This window comes from Schistocerca nitens, chromosome 11, assembly GCF_023898315.1.
Source record: "Schistocerca nitens isolate TAMUIC-IGC-003100 chromosome 11, iqSchNite1.1, whole genome shotgun sequence".
Taxonomy (NCBI): Eukaryota; Metazoa; Arthropoda; class Insecta; order Orthoptera; family Acrididae; genus Schistocerca; species Schistocerca nitens.
Genome location: NC_064624.1, coordinates 58,009,433 through 58,025,105, shown reverse-complemented (window position 1 = coordinate 58,025,105; position 15,673 = coordinate 58,009,433). Strand labels below are relative to the sequence as shown.

The 15,673-nt window shown below is 40.2% G+C and overlaps 1 protein-coding gene across 1 annotated transcript in view; it reads left to right on the top strand.

The window, feature by feature from the left end:
• The window catches only part of LOC126212925 (protein SCO1 homolog, mitochondrial), a 46,718-nt gene extending 37,497 nt beyond the window's left edge, over positions 1–9,221 (top strand). The window contains exon 5 of the mRNA XM_049940431.1: positions 2,948–9,221. Within this exon, the coding sequence (XP_049796388.1) occupies positions 2,948–3,097 (150 nt within the window). The 3' untranslated portion in view covers positions 3,098–9,221. The remainder of the gene's footprint in view (positions 1–2,947) is intronic.
• The last annotated feature ends 6,452 nt before the right edge of the window (positions 9,222–15,673 follow it).

Sequence of the window (15,673 nt, the reverse complement as noted above, 5' to 3'; positions counted from 1 at the left end):
GAGTGGAGTCGACGGCCACGTGGCGGAACACGATCGATTACGGCGGCCGCTTCGGAACGCGAGCCGTCTGTGTCCTGTTCCGCAGTTCCAGCTGTCCCGAACTACTTCCGAAGTCAGTGAATGATAACTAACTTAAATAGTCGAATGTCCGATCGGACTGTGCCAGCGGTGACAGTAACGGAGTCTCGATACGTGCACACTGTGACGTCGGGCAGGTACTCGGCGGATGCTGCAGCACTGGCCGATTGGGGGTTATGTGTGCTGTGTTGGCAGAAGAGCCAACACCGTGTTGCTAGAGGAGGCCGAAATGCACGCGTTTAATTACACGCAGACTGGCGTGAGGTCTGGAACAGTTAAATGTAATTAATATAGCCAATAAGGTACGTTGTTGCTGGAATACTTAACTTTAATCCATAATTGGTGTACATAGCTCTTGACGGTACATGCTTCACATAATAAATATCAATTGAATACGGCGCCTTGCTAGGTCGTAGCAAATGACGTAGCTGAAGGCTATGCTAACTATCGTCTCGGCAGATGAGAGCATAATTTGTCAGTGTAGCATCGCTAGCAAAGTCGGCTGTTCAACTGGGGCGAGTGCTAGGACGTCTCTCTAGACCTGCCGTGTGGCGGCGCTCGGTCTGCAATCACTGACAGTGGCGACACGCGGGTCCGACGTATACTAACGGACCGCGGCCGATTTAAAGGCTACCACCTACCGAGTGTGGTGTCTGGCGGTGACACCACAATGTGTGCCCTCTGTGGCATCAGATTGTAACTGTGTCGTGTCACATTGGAGATTGGCCTTTCTGCACGTCACCCTCTCAGTGTGTACGGCTGTGTACCATCTATTCAGCACTTTGGCACAAGTCATTGAAGACAGCGCAAAAAACAACTGAAAACGTTACACCAGTCTTCGTCACGGCAATGCCAGCAGTCACAAAGTGTGTCAAACAACTCACTATTTGATGCAGAAAAACGTGGAATTAATGTCTCACTGCCCATGTGCACCTGAGTTATTGTCCGACAACTGCCTTTTGTTCCTGACCGACAGTTTTCCTTGTTCCGAATCCTTCCAAAAGCACGTTTTTGACGTACCACATCAGAGTGGAAAAATGTTTCCAAAATTGGTAAAAAAACAACAAATTTCTAAAATTATCTGTCGTGAAGCCGACATACAGCCGTATCGTTAATCTGTAATGAGAATATTACACACCAGTTGTCGAAAATGTGTGATTTATTTGTGACGACATGTTCTCGGGTTACATTGTCCAATTAGGAAGTTCTGTTAAACGAGGAAATGCAAATAATTGCATCGCCATCCTACACACACTTACGACCGTGTAAATCTATCTATATTGTCCTGTAGTATTACAGAGGTACTGTGCCATTACACACTATCAAAAGTAAAAAGCAGCACCAAGGACATATTTTCAAATAATAAAGCTCTTCGTTCAACATCTAGTGTTGGCACATAAGTCACTCAGAGCTAAATGTATCTGCCCTCGCCTGTACTGTCAGGTTACATACATATCACTGCCTGCAACGATGCTAATGTTTGCAGTAAAATCATTGAATGTTTATATTTCAAGTCCTAGCAAATCCTAAAAATAAATATTGCACCTTATTTGCAGTGTTAACCTTATACAGAATAACTGAAAGTAAACATTAAAACTTAACTTAGGATTTGCCAGGATTCGACATATAAACGTTAAAGATTTTACTGTAGAAGGTAGTTTTCACTCGGTCAGCCACGGATCGCTTCTTCCGAGTGCTCGCTACTGCTAGAGGCCGAGCAGACCGGTCGTCCGGTAGAGTCCGCACTCCTTAGCGAATTGTCGTGTCAGTTGTGTGTCGTACAGTGGACGAGAACCTGAGCGGATGCGGGAATCGTCAGCGGCCTCGGTCACAGAGTCTGCAGAATGACCGTACGGTGAGACGACTGACGGTCGACCGCGATACACTCGATGAAATTCGGAAGGCGAGCTGGGCGAGGTAGGACTGTGAATTCGATGAAAATGATGTAGCGTGCTACGTGCGTGTACAACTGTACTGAGGAAGGAATGCTGCCGCCGACGAATGACTGCCGTGACATTGTGCGGAACGACCGTGACTTGTGAAGTCCGGCCCTCGTTCCCCACACACTCTGCCCCCCTGTATGTTCAGTACGACGAGGAAGGCTGGATCGAGCACCACAAAACAATTGAGAATGTCGCTTCATTCGACACCAGTCTGAAGTGCCTCGACAACACGCTGCCGGAGTAACGTAGCACTCCCAGTGCCGGAAGAGATGATACCACATCAGAGCGTACACAATCGAAAACGGTCACTGGCGTCTCTTCTCCGAGTCGATCGTAGCAGTCGACACTGGTTTCTAGTTATCGAAGAGAGAATGGTAGAAAACGTGTTTTTGTCCATTTTATTTGCCTACTGGCACACGTTCAAAGAGAAATGGTGTAATTTTACTGTGATTTCTGGCACACACTTGAAGAAAAATTTAATAATTTTAGTGCACTATCCTTCTCACAGTCAAAGAAAAATGGCTCAATTTTATTGCTATATTTACAGTGCAGTGTAAGACACTAGCACATCTTAACTGGCTACCACTGAGTTCAGTTCAGTATGGATTGATTTATGCTGTCGTCAATATGTGTAGAATTGCGATGTAATGATTTGTTGTTCCTTGTTTTATATAAATTAATGATGGGATAATGCAGCGCCAAAACGTGTTGTGATAAATAAATCACACATTCGACAACTGGTGCATAACATTTTCAGTACTGAAAAGAGTATAATTTTAAATGTGAACATTTTGCAAAACTATTAAAACAACATGTGTCAAAAACAATTTTTATTTGAAAGTTATTGTAACACTTGGCTTTATAGTGTAAACTTCTATCTCTTCATTTCATGTACGATTTACACTTTTTCTGTGGTACTGTTCCAGGTGGATCACACCATAATCACGTACTTGGTGAACCCGGACGGAGAGTTTGTGGACTATTACGGCCAGACGCGAACTGTCGAAGAGGTCGCTAACAGCATCCAGTTCAACATGGTCAAATACAATGAGGTGCACAAGAAATCGTGGTTCTAGCTCGCAGCACTGACGGAGGGCCGGCGACACTCGGGATTGCGGCGGGCCGCCGGGGTGTAGCCGTTTCACGGGACAGTCGCCGAACTGACCGAGGAGTTGCTCGTCGGTATCGATCGGTGGTGGCAACGGGACAGTCTGTGTTCTCGTTTTAAGCGCGCCGTGTCATCTAGAATTTGCTTGCACTCGGGACAGGCTCCTTTCTAGTATCGCAATCGGAGGCAGAAGCAGGCTGTGAATAGGAAGAAGGGTGAAATGATCACCGCAAGTAATATTTCGGTGGCGAAATCTTTCTAGTAACACGCAGGCATTAGGTCTGTGGCAGAAACCTCAGGGGAGTTGTGGACTAGAGAGAAATGTCGGTTGTGCTTTTTGTATACACTCTTTGACAAACGGGATGTGGTTGCACATTGTTCTTCTACATAACTTTCTAGAAAGTAACTTCAGGCCAAGTAATTACTATTTCTAATATTTTATTTTCCAGAGGAGGTGTAGCATTTAAGACCAGTATACGTTTCTCAGTATTCTTTGAGAAAAAACTGACTGTGTACCACACATTACATTTTCCTCGTCATCGGACTTTGTACGGTAAACACGTATCTTTTGTAGTGGCCCTGCTTGTAAATACTGCTGCAATTTCCTTCCATCGTTCCAGTATTTTGAAAACAGGATTTGAAGGTCAGTACCCACATACTATCTACTTAAAGGAGTAAATGTGCTGTTCAAAAACACTGAAAAAAGTTGACTTTGGAATGTTCTGAGCACTAATAAATACAAAACTATAGAATATTATGGGCATTTGAAAGAGAGCTACGTGTAGCTTAGCATGTAGTGTTCTAGTATTGCAACAGCAGTGTTATCAGTTTGATTCTTGCTACTGTCAACTTTTTTATTTATTTATTTGTTTTCTTTATCTTTACATGAATTGCCTGTTTTGGTTTAGTGTCTAGAGCACTAGACTCTGGCTCTAGGAGTCCTGGATTGGTGCATGGATTTTTCTTCATTCCTATCTCTCCTGGAAGGTCTCAGATCTACTCAGCCTGCTGCCAAAATGAGTGCTAGGGGTCACCCCTGCGGGTAAAGAATGAGCAGGCCTAGGAGCTCCACACACCTCCCCGTGCACCAGTAGGAAGGCTGTAATCCACCTGCAGTCAGGCTGATAGTTCATTTATGGGCTTGCACCATAGGCTTTACATTTACCTTTACTTTCATGTGAATGGTATATTTATTATCAAATTGAAATGTGAATTAACAAACATTTGATAAAACGATGGAAAATCCAGGATCAAATGTAACAATATTATGAGAACAAAAGTAGTTACTCACCATATAACGGAGCTGCTGAGTGGCAGATAGGCACAACAAACAGACTCTGACAATTCACACACACACACACACACACACACACACACACACAACTGCAGGCTCAAGCAACTGAAACCACACTCAGTTGCCTGAGACTGCAGCCGTGTGTGTGCGTGTATGTGAGTGTATTGTTGAGGAAGACCTTAATGGCTGAAAGCTTTAATTGTGATAGTTTTTTTGTCGTGCCTATCTGCCACTCAGCATTCAAACATTGGATCATAATTTTTTAATAAAACAACTTATTTTTAGTTAATAATTGTATAAAAATGGAAGTACTGACAATACAGCAACATTTTTCTTTACAAAAATGCAAAATGTATTATTGTTAAATGAAATATGGGGTGATTTTTATTAATGTTTAAAAACCTCGGAAATGATGTAGGTGACGCTGAGGCAGTTAATTTAATATAGAAGTGTGGAGAAAAACCCAAAAAGTGGATGACAAATGTCGAATGTGTGACATCGTCACACGACTTATCTCGCTGCACGTGCAGCGGTTGAGCCCGTCGGTCGGTCGCACCCGATCGCCCTGACCCGAGTCGAGTATTCCCTTCGGTGTGGCGCCGTGCCCGTGTGCACAGCTATCGTGCACAGAGCTCGAGGGTCGAGTCGTGTGTCTGACCGGCAGTATATTTTTCATTGCGTGAGACCGTTAAGTGTTTCATTGAGGTATTAATTTATTTATCGGTCTCACAGTCTCTGCTAGTTTATTGCAAAGTACAGCACAACAAAGTCCTACCAAATAATGCCACTAGTAAATGAGTATAAGCTACCAAATGGCATCATTACCAGTAAACGACCTATATTTACTTTATGACTAACTAACCGTGAATAAATAAAGTAGGGGGTACAGGAAAGAAACATAAAATAAGGACAGCTTTTTCTCGGTTACGACGACGACAATAATCTGGCATCTTCCATTTTAGGACAGATAAAACAGTGGAAAATCCAGGATGGAATGTTATTGTAGAACAGTTTACATTTACAAAAGGTGTTCAAAATTTGCTCCATTTGCTCGAATTCAAGTATTGCATCGCTCAGTCATCCGTTCACACGTGCACTCAAATATATGCACCCTGTTTTGGATGGGTCATCACGTGCCTTAACATTTGTTATCTACTTTTGGGGTATTTTCCAAAATTAGCAGCCCCATGTGCTTTATATTAAATTACTTGTCTCAGTGACATTTACGTCGTTACTGGGCTTTTAAAACTTTAAGAAGAATAACCCCATATATATTTTGCATTTTTGTATGAAATTAAAATTTGTTATGAGCACTCACGTTTTGTGCAGTTAGTAATAAAGATCTAAAAAAGTAATTTTTATATCAAGTCATGATTTAACAGTTGTTAATTGATATTTCAATTTGTTAATAAATATAGACATAAAGTAAAGAAGGAAGAAAGTTTAAAAGTTGAGAATTGAACCATTGACTTTGTTACTGTGTGACTATAATGCTATGCAGTGAGCTACAAGCGGCTGTTTTTAAACACACAAAATGTTTTGCATTTTAATACTTAAAAAGTTTTTGAAACCTTCAAAGTCATATTATTTTTTATTTTTTTTTTAGAACTGTAAGGCTCCCTCGGCTGTACCAGTTTACTAGATTTCTGCACATTTCCTCAGTACACTTTCGGCGAATGCTGGGAAGGTACATCGTACAACTCGGCAGTCACTTTCTTACCAGGGGACTGATCACCTCAGAAGTTAAGTCCCGTAGTGCTCGGAGCCAGTTTCTTACCCAGTCCTCGTCGTCATAAGAGTGCCGAGTGGTCTGTGCGTCTGACAGACTTGCGGAGGACCCGCATTTGATTTTCAGTACCGCCAGACAGTTTTCCTCCCGGGGGAAGACAGGATCACTGTGCGCACACTGTAGTGAGGCCCTAAAACGGAAAGCAGCGACTCCGAGGTCTGGGAAACTGAAAATGCCCCGAAGAGAGGTGCATCGATCTGGCAGGCCTCTGTTCCACGTCCGAATGACACCGTGCAGCAAGGAATGACAAGGAAGCTAGCCGGTATCGTGTGGACCTCTGAGCTTGCTCTTGAAGTTTCTTTTTACTATTCCTTGTGTGAATAGGCTGGCAGTCTTCCTCTGACGTTCAGGATCAGGTGACGTGATGACCTTCCCGCACAAGGTCTGAACCCCTAGCCCACTGCCGGATGTACAATTTCTTTTTCCCTTATTAACTGAAGGCAGTTTCTTTCAGAATGGTTCAGCCTTTTGCTGCCTCATTCCCATCTGTCCATGCTCTTATCTGTAACAATCATATTGAGAAATGGTCACAATCTTCTTCTTTTCTTGTAAAGGCTTTGTCTTATCGCTGCTACTGTTGTCCCCTGTCATGTGCTGTCCTCTTCATTTCTTGATAATTTTTGGCATTTCTACATATAATTTTAACTCTGTAAATTTCCACAAAGTTTTGTTTTCCTTTTTTAGGCAGTTGCTATGCAGGTTCTCAGGCAACTGATCTGATTCAGAATATCTTCATTGGTTTTTCTTTCTTTCCGTCCGTCTGGCCCTCATTGGCCTTCTCCGAAGCTACATTTCTGTAGCTTCAGAGTGCTTTGTCTGACCATGATAGGAACCAGTTTCCTCAGCTGTTCAGAAGCCGCTTCAAATGAACTCTTGGCAAATTGCTCCCCCCCCCCCCCCCCCCCATACCGAAAGTCTTGTTCACTAGTTATCTCATTCATTGTAAACATGTTTAATTGTTGCAGTTATTTTTCTGAGTTCCATACTGTATCTGTCATTATCTGTAATTAATGTGCCAAAAATAAAATGTGTCAAGTTTTTGATAATTGTTGCTTACATGAAGGCAAGCTTCAGCTGCTGCCCCTTGCAGTCAAAACTGTCAGGTACCATTTTTCAGTGCCATTAGACAATGTAACAAGTGAAGTGTGAAGCAGCAGGGGTTTGTGCAGAAAGAAGGAACTGCCCTGAAGGTGGCCAGTGTGTGACCGAAGCAGTGCATCTTCCAGTTCTTCCCTTTCTTCTGTTTGCTAAATTTTGAAATCCACAACATTAGTATTGCTAGAGAGCTGAGTGTTTGTATGTATTGACAGAATGTTGCAAATAAGGTACAGTGTTCACATTCACGTTAAGAAAGTCCTATAAAATTTAATTTGAGACCACTGTTTGAACAGAAATATTTCAGACGAAGACTGCAGTGTCTGAATTTCCAGTTTAGTTGTTCCTCAATTTCAGTCTCATTGGTCTTATTCTTTTTTTCTAATTAATTGTACCTTGTGGACCAGTCTGTGCTCATTGTATGTTCATCCTCACTTATTCTTGTCACAATATTTTTAAAAAAATATCTGTTAAAAGAAGTCTCGCATTTACCGAATGTGATTATTTAGTCAGATCCGTAGCCCGTAGCATTGCGAGCAGTTTACGGTATTGTGCACTTGTCAGCTGCTGTCTTCAGTGGAACTTTATTGCATTTATTGTGTATGGCTCATCTTGTTAATTTTGCAGTGTAGTTCTGCACACTTTATTTTCAACTTGGCCAGCTTACTGCAGAAGAGATGGTCCTGCAGAGATTAATAGGAAAGAGAAATCACAAAATATGTTATTGGCAAGTGTGACGTGTCTTTTAGGTACGACAGTAAGAGAGTCTCAGAGACAGTGACTTATATAAAGTGTTCTTTGTCATCTGTGTGTGCATTGTTGCTCAGTCAGTGGTGAAGTGCCTCACATATGATGAAAGCTAATTAGTAATCTGCTTTCCTCACACACCTCCCATCTCTCTGCCACGTGTCGCGTAATGCCGTACTGGTAGTTCTCAAAATCTGCGTTCTCACACCAGATCCGTTCATTACTTGAGAGATTTGCTCAGAACTGTTAATCCAGTAGTGCCACTTCTCATTAGCGACAATGTCCAGATTTTGTAAGTAGGCATCAGTCATCCTCGGTTTAGTAGAGCATAAATAAACCGCAAATCCCTCCACTTGTTTGACGTATCACATTTCCCGACAGAGTGGAAACAGCTACTTCTTGGTTTTGAATAAAAATAGTGGAGCTTCTTCATACAATCACATACGCTTTGCTTGTATGTTTTTATATCTGTCAGAACTCGTCCCAATCTCCCGACAGCAGGCAGTATGTGTCTCATTTATTTTGCCTCAGTTTCATCATATAGATTCTTCTTATTTGTAGGTGAATGTAGCTATTTGAAATACTGTCATTTAAAGCCCATGATGGATTTTAGTTCATTGTACGTTTTTGAATTTTTATTGGGGCACCTGTTCATATTGTTATGAAAGTGATTTTGGAGGAGTGTTGTCTGTGTAGTAATTATTTTTGAAATTATTGAGAAACTAGATCTAGAACTTTTTAACTTCACACTGTTCTGTTCAGTATACACGTTATAGAGAGTAGGCACAGTACGAGTCAGAGTTAGCTTTTTGTAGCAGCTGTGTCGTATCACAGCATCGCACACAGCTTGTGGCGTGCAGAGATTGTGAACGTTCCATATTGAGGACCTCCCGTCTGTGCTCGGTGGACTATTCTGATGAAATGAAACACACTTACGACATCAGCTGCTGGCCTATTGAGGAGCTAATGCTAATTAGTTTTTTGCCGTCACCAGAATAGTGTGTGCGTGTGAAGTGTAGCAGCTCGGGAACCTGTGTCGAGTAGACACCTACGGAGCAATTTTGCACCGTTTGTCGAATGTCATAGTGAACTAGTGTTCTGATTCTGTATTAAATACAAAGACAGAATTATACAACTATATTTGTTTAATTTTTGTAAACTTAATTTATGTTACCATCTTGCGTTCATTCTTCTTAAAGAAATTTTTTTTTTAAATAAATGTCTTACAATATTTACAAACTTTTTGGTTGTTGAAGTATATTGGTGCTTTAGTAGTGTATACCTAGTCATCTTTTGGGTGGCAGTATTTTGCTTATAGGAGTCTGTTGTTTCTAATTTATTATTTTACATTTTGTGGACATGAATGATGTTCACAGGAACATCTTGCACATATTGTGTATTATCACGATGTGTCTGTATAATTACTAATCTACAGTGCCTATTAACATAGTATTTAACTACGACTAAATAATGTGTTATATTTATGAAGCATTTAATTTCAATCTGGCTGCTTACTGTTAACAAGAAATGAAATTTGAGTAAAGAATTCTATTTGCATTATAATTATTTTCATTTTTGCTACAATTTGATAAATTCATCATCCTGCACACTACTTCTTCATGTTTCTTTAAACCTACAGTTTCCAATGATATTGTGAAATATATTGAAATATATCTGTATTTTTTGCTTCGTCAAAAATTGCGGAATTATTTACAAGGCATTGTAAATCTATCATCGTGATGTGATTAAGCATACATTGGTAAGAACAAACAGGACTCTCACATTCCTTTCGTGCAGTTACGGTGGTTTATCTTTATAAATAGTATATCTTTCCAAACCTGCTGCTTAGTTCATTAGAATAAATAGAAGTAAGAATGATCTACAAAAGCCACTTTGGCCCAGAAAGGTGTCCATTATTCTGGAACAGACTTTTTCAATTACTTAACAGTAGCTATAAAAAGTTTAGCTGCTAATAAAGTTCAGTATAAGAGGACACTGAAGGATTTATTGGTGACCAACTCCTAGTCCACAGATGGTTTTCTTAATAGAACTCATTAATGTATTGTATTTACACAAATTTAATATGCACTTTACTTTGCCCTATGCAGTATTCAAAATTGGGATGTGCAAGACTCGATGCCACATTTCCTTCGCGTACAGTCTCGAATCCGTCATTCTCTTGCAGCAGCACCATTGAAATTTAGGTATACATTATTGTTGGTCAACTACTGCATAGTGTGTTTGCATTAGCTGGTCAAAGAATGGAAAGCAAGCAGAGAAGAACATTGTGTGACTCTCCTTTCAAGCGTAAAATAATTCTTCGTGCTAGAAAGGAGGGCAGGACAGGAGTTCATTGTAGCTGAGAGTAAAGTACGCTTATGAAAGAAATGGAAACTGGCATCATTTGCAACCACTACTAGAAATAAATTCAGTGGCCCTCACAAAGGAAGACGTCCTGACACTGAAGTAAAATTTTCAAATTTATCCATGAAAGAGGAACAAATTGGCAACCTCTGATGCGTGATAATATAAGAAACAAAGCAAAAGAGGTTGCTGCAGTTCTTAATATACCGAGGCAAGTATGTAAGGCTAGCCGCTGGATGGGTTGTGTGCATTATGAAACGGGCGGGCTTATCGCTATGAAGTCGTACGACAGTATGCAGGAGGAGCCAAAAATAACTGGATTTGAGCTGTTGTAAGCGCATACTTCTCAATTATGCATTGTGCTACTAGGTGATGATAGTTTGGGGTCTCCCACATCGACCAGTAAGCTGGCGTCAGTCATATTTAAGTGGTTTGTTTGTGGTGCTCTGTTGTTTGCATTCCCATTTCAACCTTTATCAATTAATCACATGGCGGATAAGAAGGAGCAAAGAGTCTGGGTGAAATTTTGCTTTCTGTTATGGAAAACTGCAGCCGGCACTCTTGGGATGCTTCAATAAGCCTTTAATGATGATGCTTTGGGGAAATCACAGGTCTAAAAGTCATTTTCTCATTTCAAATCTGGCAACGTGTCAACTGTCACCCTATGACGGGAAGAAATGATAAGAACGTGGCAACAATCAAATGTGCAATTGATGAAGATCGTCAAAGGACCATTGACTAAATTTATGAGGAAATGAAATTGTCACAGAGCACAGTCCAGCGAATTTTAACCGAGAATTTGCAAATCAGATAGGTGTCTGTAAAATTTGTTCCTTGCTGACTCACAGATGACCAAAGAAAAAACTACATTAATGTTTGCTGCAACTTGAAGTGTGAAGTGCAGAATGATCCAAATTTTCTTAAAAGAACTGCGACTCGGGATGAGAGTTGGTGTTGCAGGTAAGAGCCAGCTTCAAAGCGAGCATCGAGCCACTTCACGACCCGAGAAAGCACATTAAATGCGATCCAATGTGAAAATAATGTTGATTTGTTTTTTTATGTCAGTGGCATTAGTCACGTGAAGTTCATTCCCTCCGGGACAAACAGTGAACCGACATTTTTATCTGGATTATGTTACGAAGATTACAAGAGAGTGAACTGGTTGCTCCACCATGACCATGCTCCAACCCTCACAGCTTTGATGGTCCGACAGTTTGCGACGAAAAACAATGTGTGCTTGTACCTCATCCACCCTACTCATCCAGTCTGCCAACGTCCGATTTTTTAAAAAAATTTTGTGCTACAGATGAAGCAAAATCTTAAAGGCTGTGGTTCAGGCATTTGGATGACATCAAAGAAAACACTGCCTCAGGAGTTCCAGAATTGTTTTCAGCAGTGGCAAAATCATTGGGACATGTGCATTATGCACATCGATAACATGAATACTTTGAAAGGAACTAAGGTACTGTGGGTGTAGAAGTCAATAACAATGCAAAATAACAAAAACTTGATTTATATTTGGGTCCCCCTTGTCTGCTAAAAGTTTCAACAGGATTTTAAGAAAAACTTCAAGAATTTCAGCATTATATAATCACACTGGGGAAAGAGAAGAATCTTTCGATGGACCAAATGGGCAACACTGATTGGATGCCAATATGGTTTGATGTGACATGTAATTACACGATTGATGAGAAGGGGACAAAAGAAGTTGCCACCAGAACATCTGGGTGTGAAAAACAGTGCATAGCTATCAAGCTGGCAATCACAGCAGATTGGGGCAAACTTCTCCCCTCTTTAATAATCTTTAAGCAGAAAACAAAACCCCTAAAAAATTTCTGTTCTTCAGAAATGCTTTTTTTTTTTTTGCCATTGTTATTCTACATTTTATATGCTCTCTACTTTGGTACTTTGACTACCGCGCCTCCGCCAATACAAAGATATAATTTACGATCGCGCACGCAGAAGAGCGCTGCGCCAGCGACCGATTTTTATAAATAATTTTGTTCGTCTTTTTACTTTTTGCGTAGGTTTTTGTTTTTAACAACTAATTGAGGACACTCTCTCTCTCTTGTCTTCATACGAAAGACGTGTATTTTTCGGCGATGTTTTGAATGTGCTTTTGGATGGAAATTAAAATTATATTACAAAGCGAGGTTGTTTCAATAGTGATTCGAGGTGGTTATCGCCAAATTTGTAAATTGATCATGACAGTGACAACTTGAACAAGTTTTCAACAGACGGAGAAAAGTGAAAGACGGGTCGTCCTACAAGAGAAATTAGGAGGACAGGCATGAAGACTATATTGTAATTAATACTGCATATCTAACGAGATTATAAAGTAAATTTCAATTAGTTTCTGATGCTATTTCCGTACAGTCGCTTTTTGTAGTGTTGCCGACCCGGTCTGCCATGCACGGTCAAATTACAGCACGATCTCAATCAATAATACGAAGTCCGCCTTATCCGTAACTGAAACCACCAAAATTCAAAACCCAATCAGATTTTCTATTTTATATTTTTCACGGCAGAACCCCGAGGAAAAGGAAACACTACAGACTATATTCCATTATCCTTGTTGTGCTTTTGTTGATGTTCATCTTATATCCTCATTTCAAGACCTCGTCCATTCCATTCAACTGTTCTTCCAAGTCTTTTTCTGTCTCTGGCAGAATTACAATGTCACTGCCAAACTTCAAAGTTTTTATTTCTTCTCTCTAAATTGGAATTGCTACTCCAATGCTTTCTTTGGTTTCCTTTGCTGTTTGCACCAACGACCTATATAAACAACATAGACTGGCTATGACATCGCCATCTTTGAAGCAACTTTAAAACTGAGCCACCATGTCTTGTAACGTCAAGGTGCAGCCTACACGTCGTCTGCTAATACTGAATGTTGTCATTGTTTACTACGCATGGCGTAAAAAAAAGCCAATCTGCACTGACAATCTGATTTCTCTACTGTAAAACATATAGTGGTGAAGGCTAAAAAAAAATGAAACACACTTCTGACATCGATTGATTGAAAAGTTTATTACGAAATGTTGCAGTTCATTTCGCTGCAATGCCATATAGATTAGGTCAAAAACAATTTTAAATAGTTCAGTAGGTCCAAAAACGATCAATTGACAGCGCAGGACCTTTCATTGTCCCTTAAACAATACAAGTTTGTATATATTTGCCGAATATGTTTCCCTCTTTCTTCCATTGGCCTGGTTTTTGCACAAATGGTGTAACCTACAGTTAAAATACCATTTTAACAGCATCCTGACTAGAAAAGAGTAATATGACTCTTCTCCAAATTCAGCTGGCACCATTAGATGGTCAAAATCGAGTAAATAAATTCGGCCTGTCACCCAACGTTCTGAACAATTCCACACACAACTACAGAAGGAAATTCTTCTTCCATATTAAAGCTTGACATTCCCTGAAAAACCCTTTCTGCCACTGTTAAAAATTTGAATACACCCTTTGGACAGTATAAAAACTCTTTTTGATGCATTTTATCGCAATGAAACCTGTTTCCATCAGTTTCCTCCAATTTACGGAGGTACTGCTGCAGTAAATTAAGTTTCACACTTGCTGTTAAACCATTAAGAAAACAATATCCAACAGGAATTTTCCAACTCTTTATTAATCCCAGTGACCATAAACACTAGTGCCTCTTTTGCTATTTGGCTATCATCACTTTCCTCACATTCTTGCCCTAAGTCAACGTAACCCCAGACCTTACTACCATCCCATATTAAGTCTTTTTTAGGAGCCACTTCATCGAACATAAGTGCAGCTAAAATAGGTCCTGAACTATGTTCAACTTCATCTGCTAATTTTTTTAAGCTTTCTTCTGTAAATCCAGGACTGCCATTTACTGTAGTTGCTCACCTGCGGAGTGTTCGAGGATGGGGCAATTTAACAGACTTCCTCAAATAATTATAAGCTTTGAAGGAGTAAAAATTGAGTGTAAGGGCAAACTGTCTTAATTCTTTAGGATATTCAGGAATTGAACATTTGTTTTGCATTGCAAAAAGTGCTTCAGAATATCACTATTTTTGTCACATCCTATCACTTCAGAAGCACAGTCTTGAATTGTCTTATTTAGGCCTACAACCACTGTTTTATAAGTCACAATTTGTTTCTTCTTTCTTGAAACACTTTGCCTTGCATGTTTCGCTTGCTTCCTCAGCTTCTCGTTCCTTTTCTGTAGTGCCTCACAATTCTGTTTCAATTTTTTGGGGCTAGGCAAACAATAAGAATGATCTGTATGATCATTCTGATTCACTCATTCACCTACAAAAATGAAGTACTATCATTAAGCTTTATTTTTCTTTAAACATACATTGATTAATAGTAAAATTCACACATAACCCATATAGCAAATAAATAAAAGGAAAACTATTTTACCTGGTTCATTTGCTAAGGAAGCTGATTCTTCACTGACAGGCCGTTTCCTTGGTTGTCGCTATACTATAGTTGTTTTCTGCAGATAGTCAGGAAACGTAAATAATTTCGGTACTGCGTTTGCCAGAAGTCGCCTTTTCTCATTTGTACTATACATGTATCTATCTTCAAAGTGAAATGAGCATATGTAGCTATATTCAGTTGGCTGCCACTTATCTTGCCTCATATTGGCTACCCACCGACTTAACAGCTCTTTCTTTTTCAGAGGAAATCTAAAAATAAAGAGATGTGTATACAGTAGCTTATTTACAATTTGTATACAGCTTAAACACGAAAATGATGCACAAGACACTAAGTAAAACACACATTCAGATACTCACCTGAAATATGATATTCCAGTTGTTTTATCTCTTCTATTAGCGCAATTGTACGCTGCACATACACTGGGCATGATTTTCGTTCGGTCAGTAAGACTTTTAAAACAAATTACAACCAGAAAACAGTGATTTTCTAACGCCAGTACTATACACCAAATTTAAATATACTGACATTTAGGCCGGCCGGTGTGGCCATGCGGTTAAAGGCGCTTCAGTCTGGAACCGCGTGACCGCTACGGTCGCAGGTTCGAATCCTGCCTCGGGCATGGATGTGTGTGATGTCCTTAGGTTAGTTAGGTTTAATTAGTTCTAAGTTCTAGGCGACTAATGACCTCAGAAGTTAAGTCGCATAGTGCTCAGAGCCATTTGAACCATTTGAACTGACATTTAGACGTTTCAAAAAATGGCGGCCGGTGTTGCTTTTTGCTGCCGCTGGGAGCGCTGTTACCTCACAGATAGCCACTCTATGAGGTTTATACACCT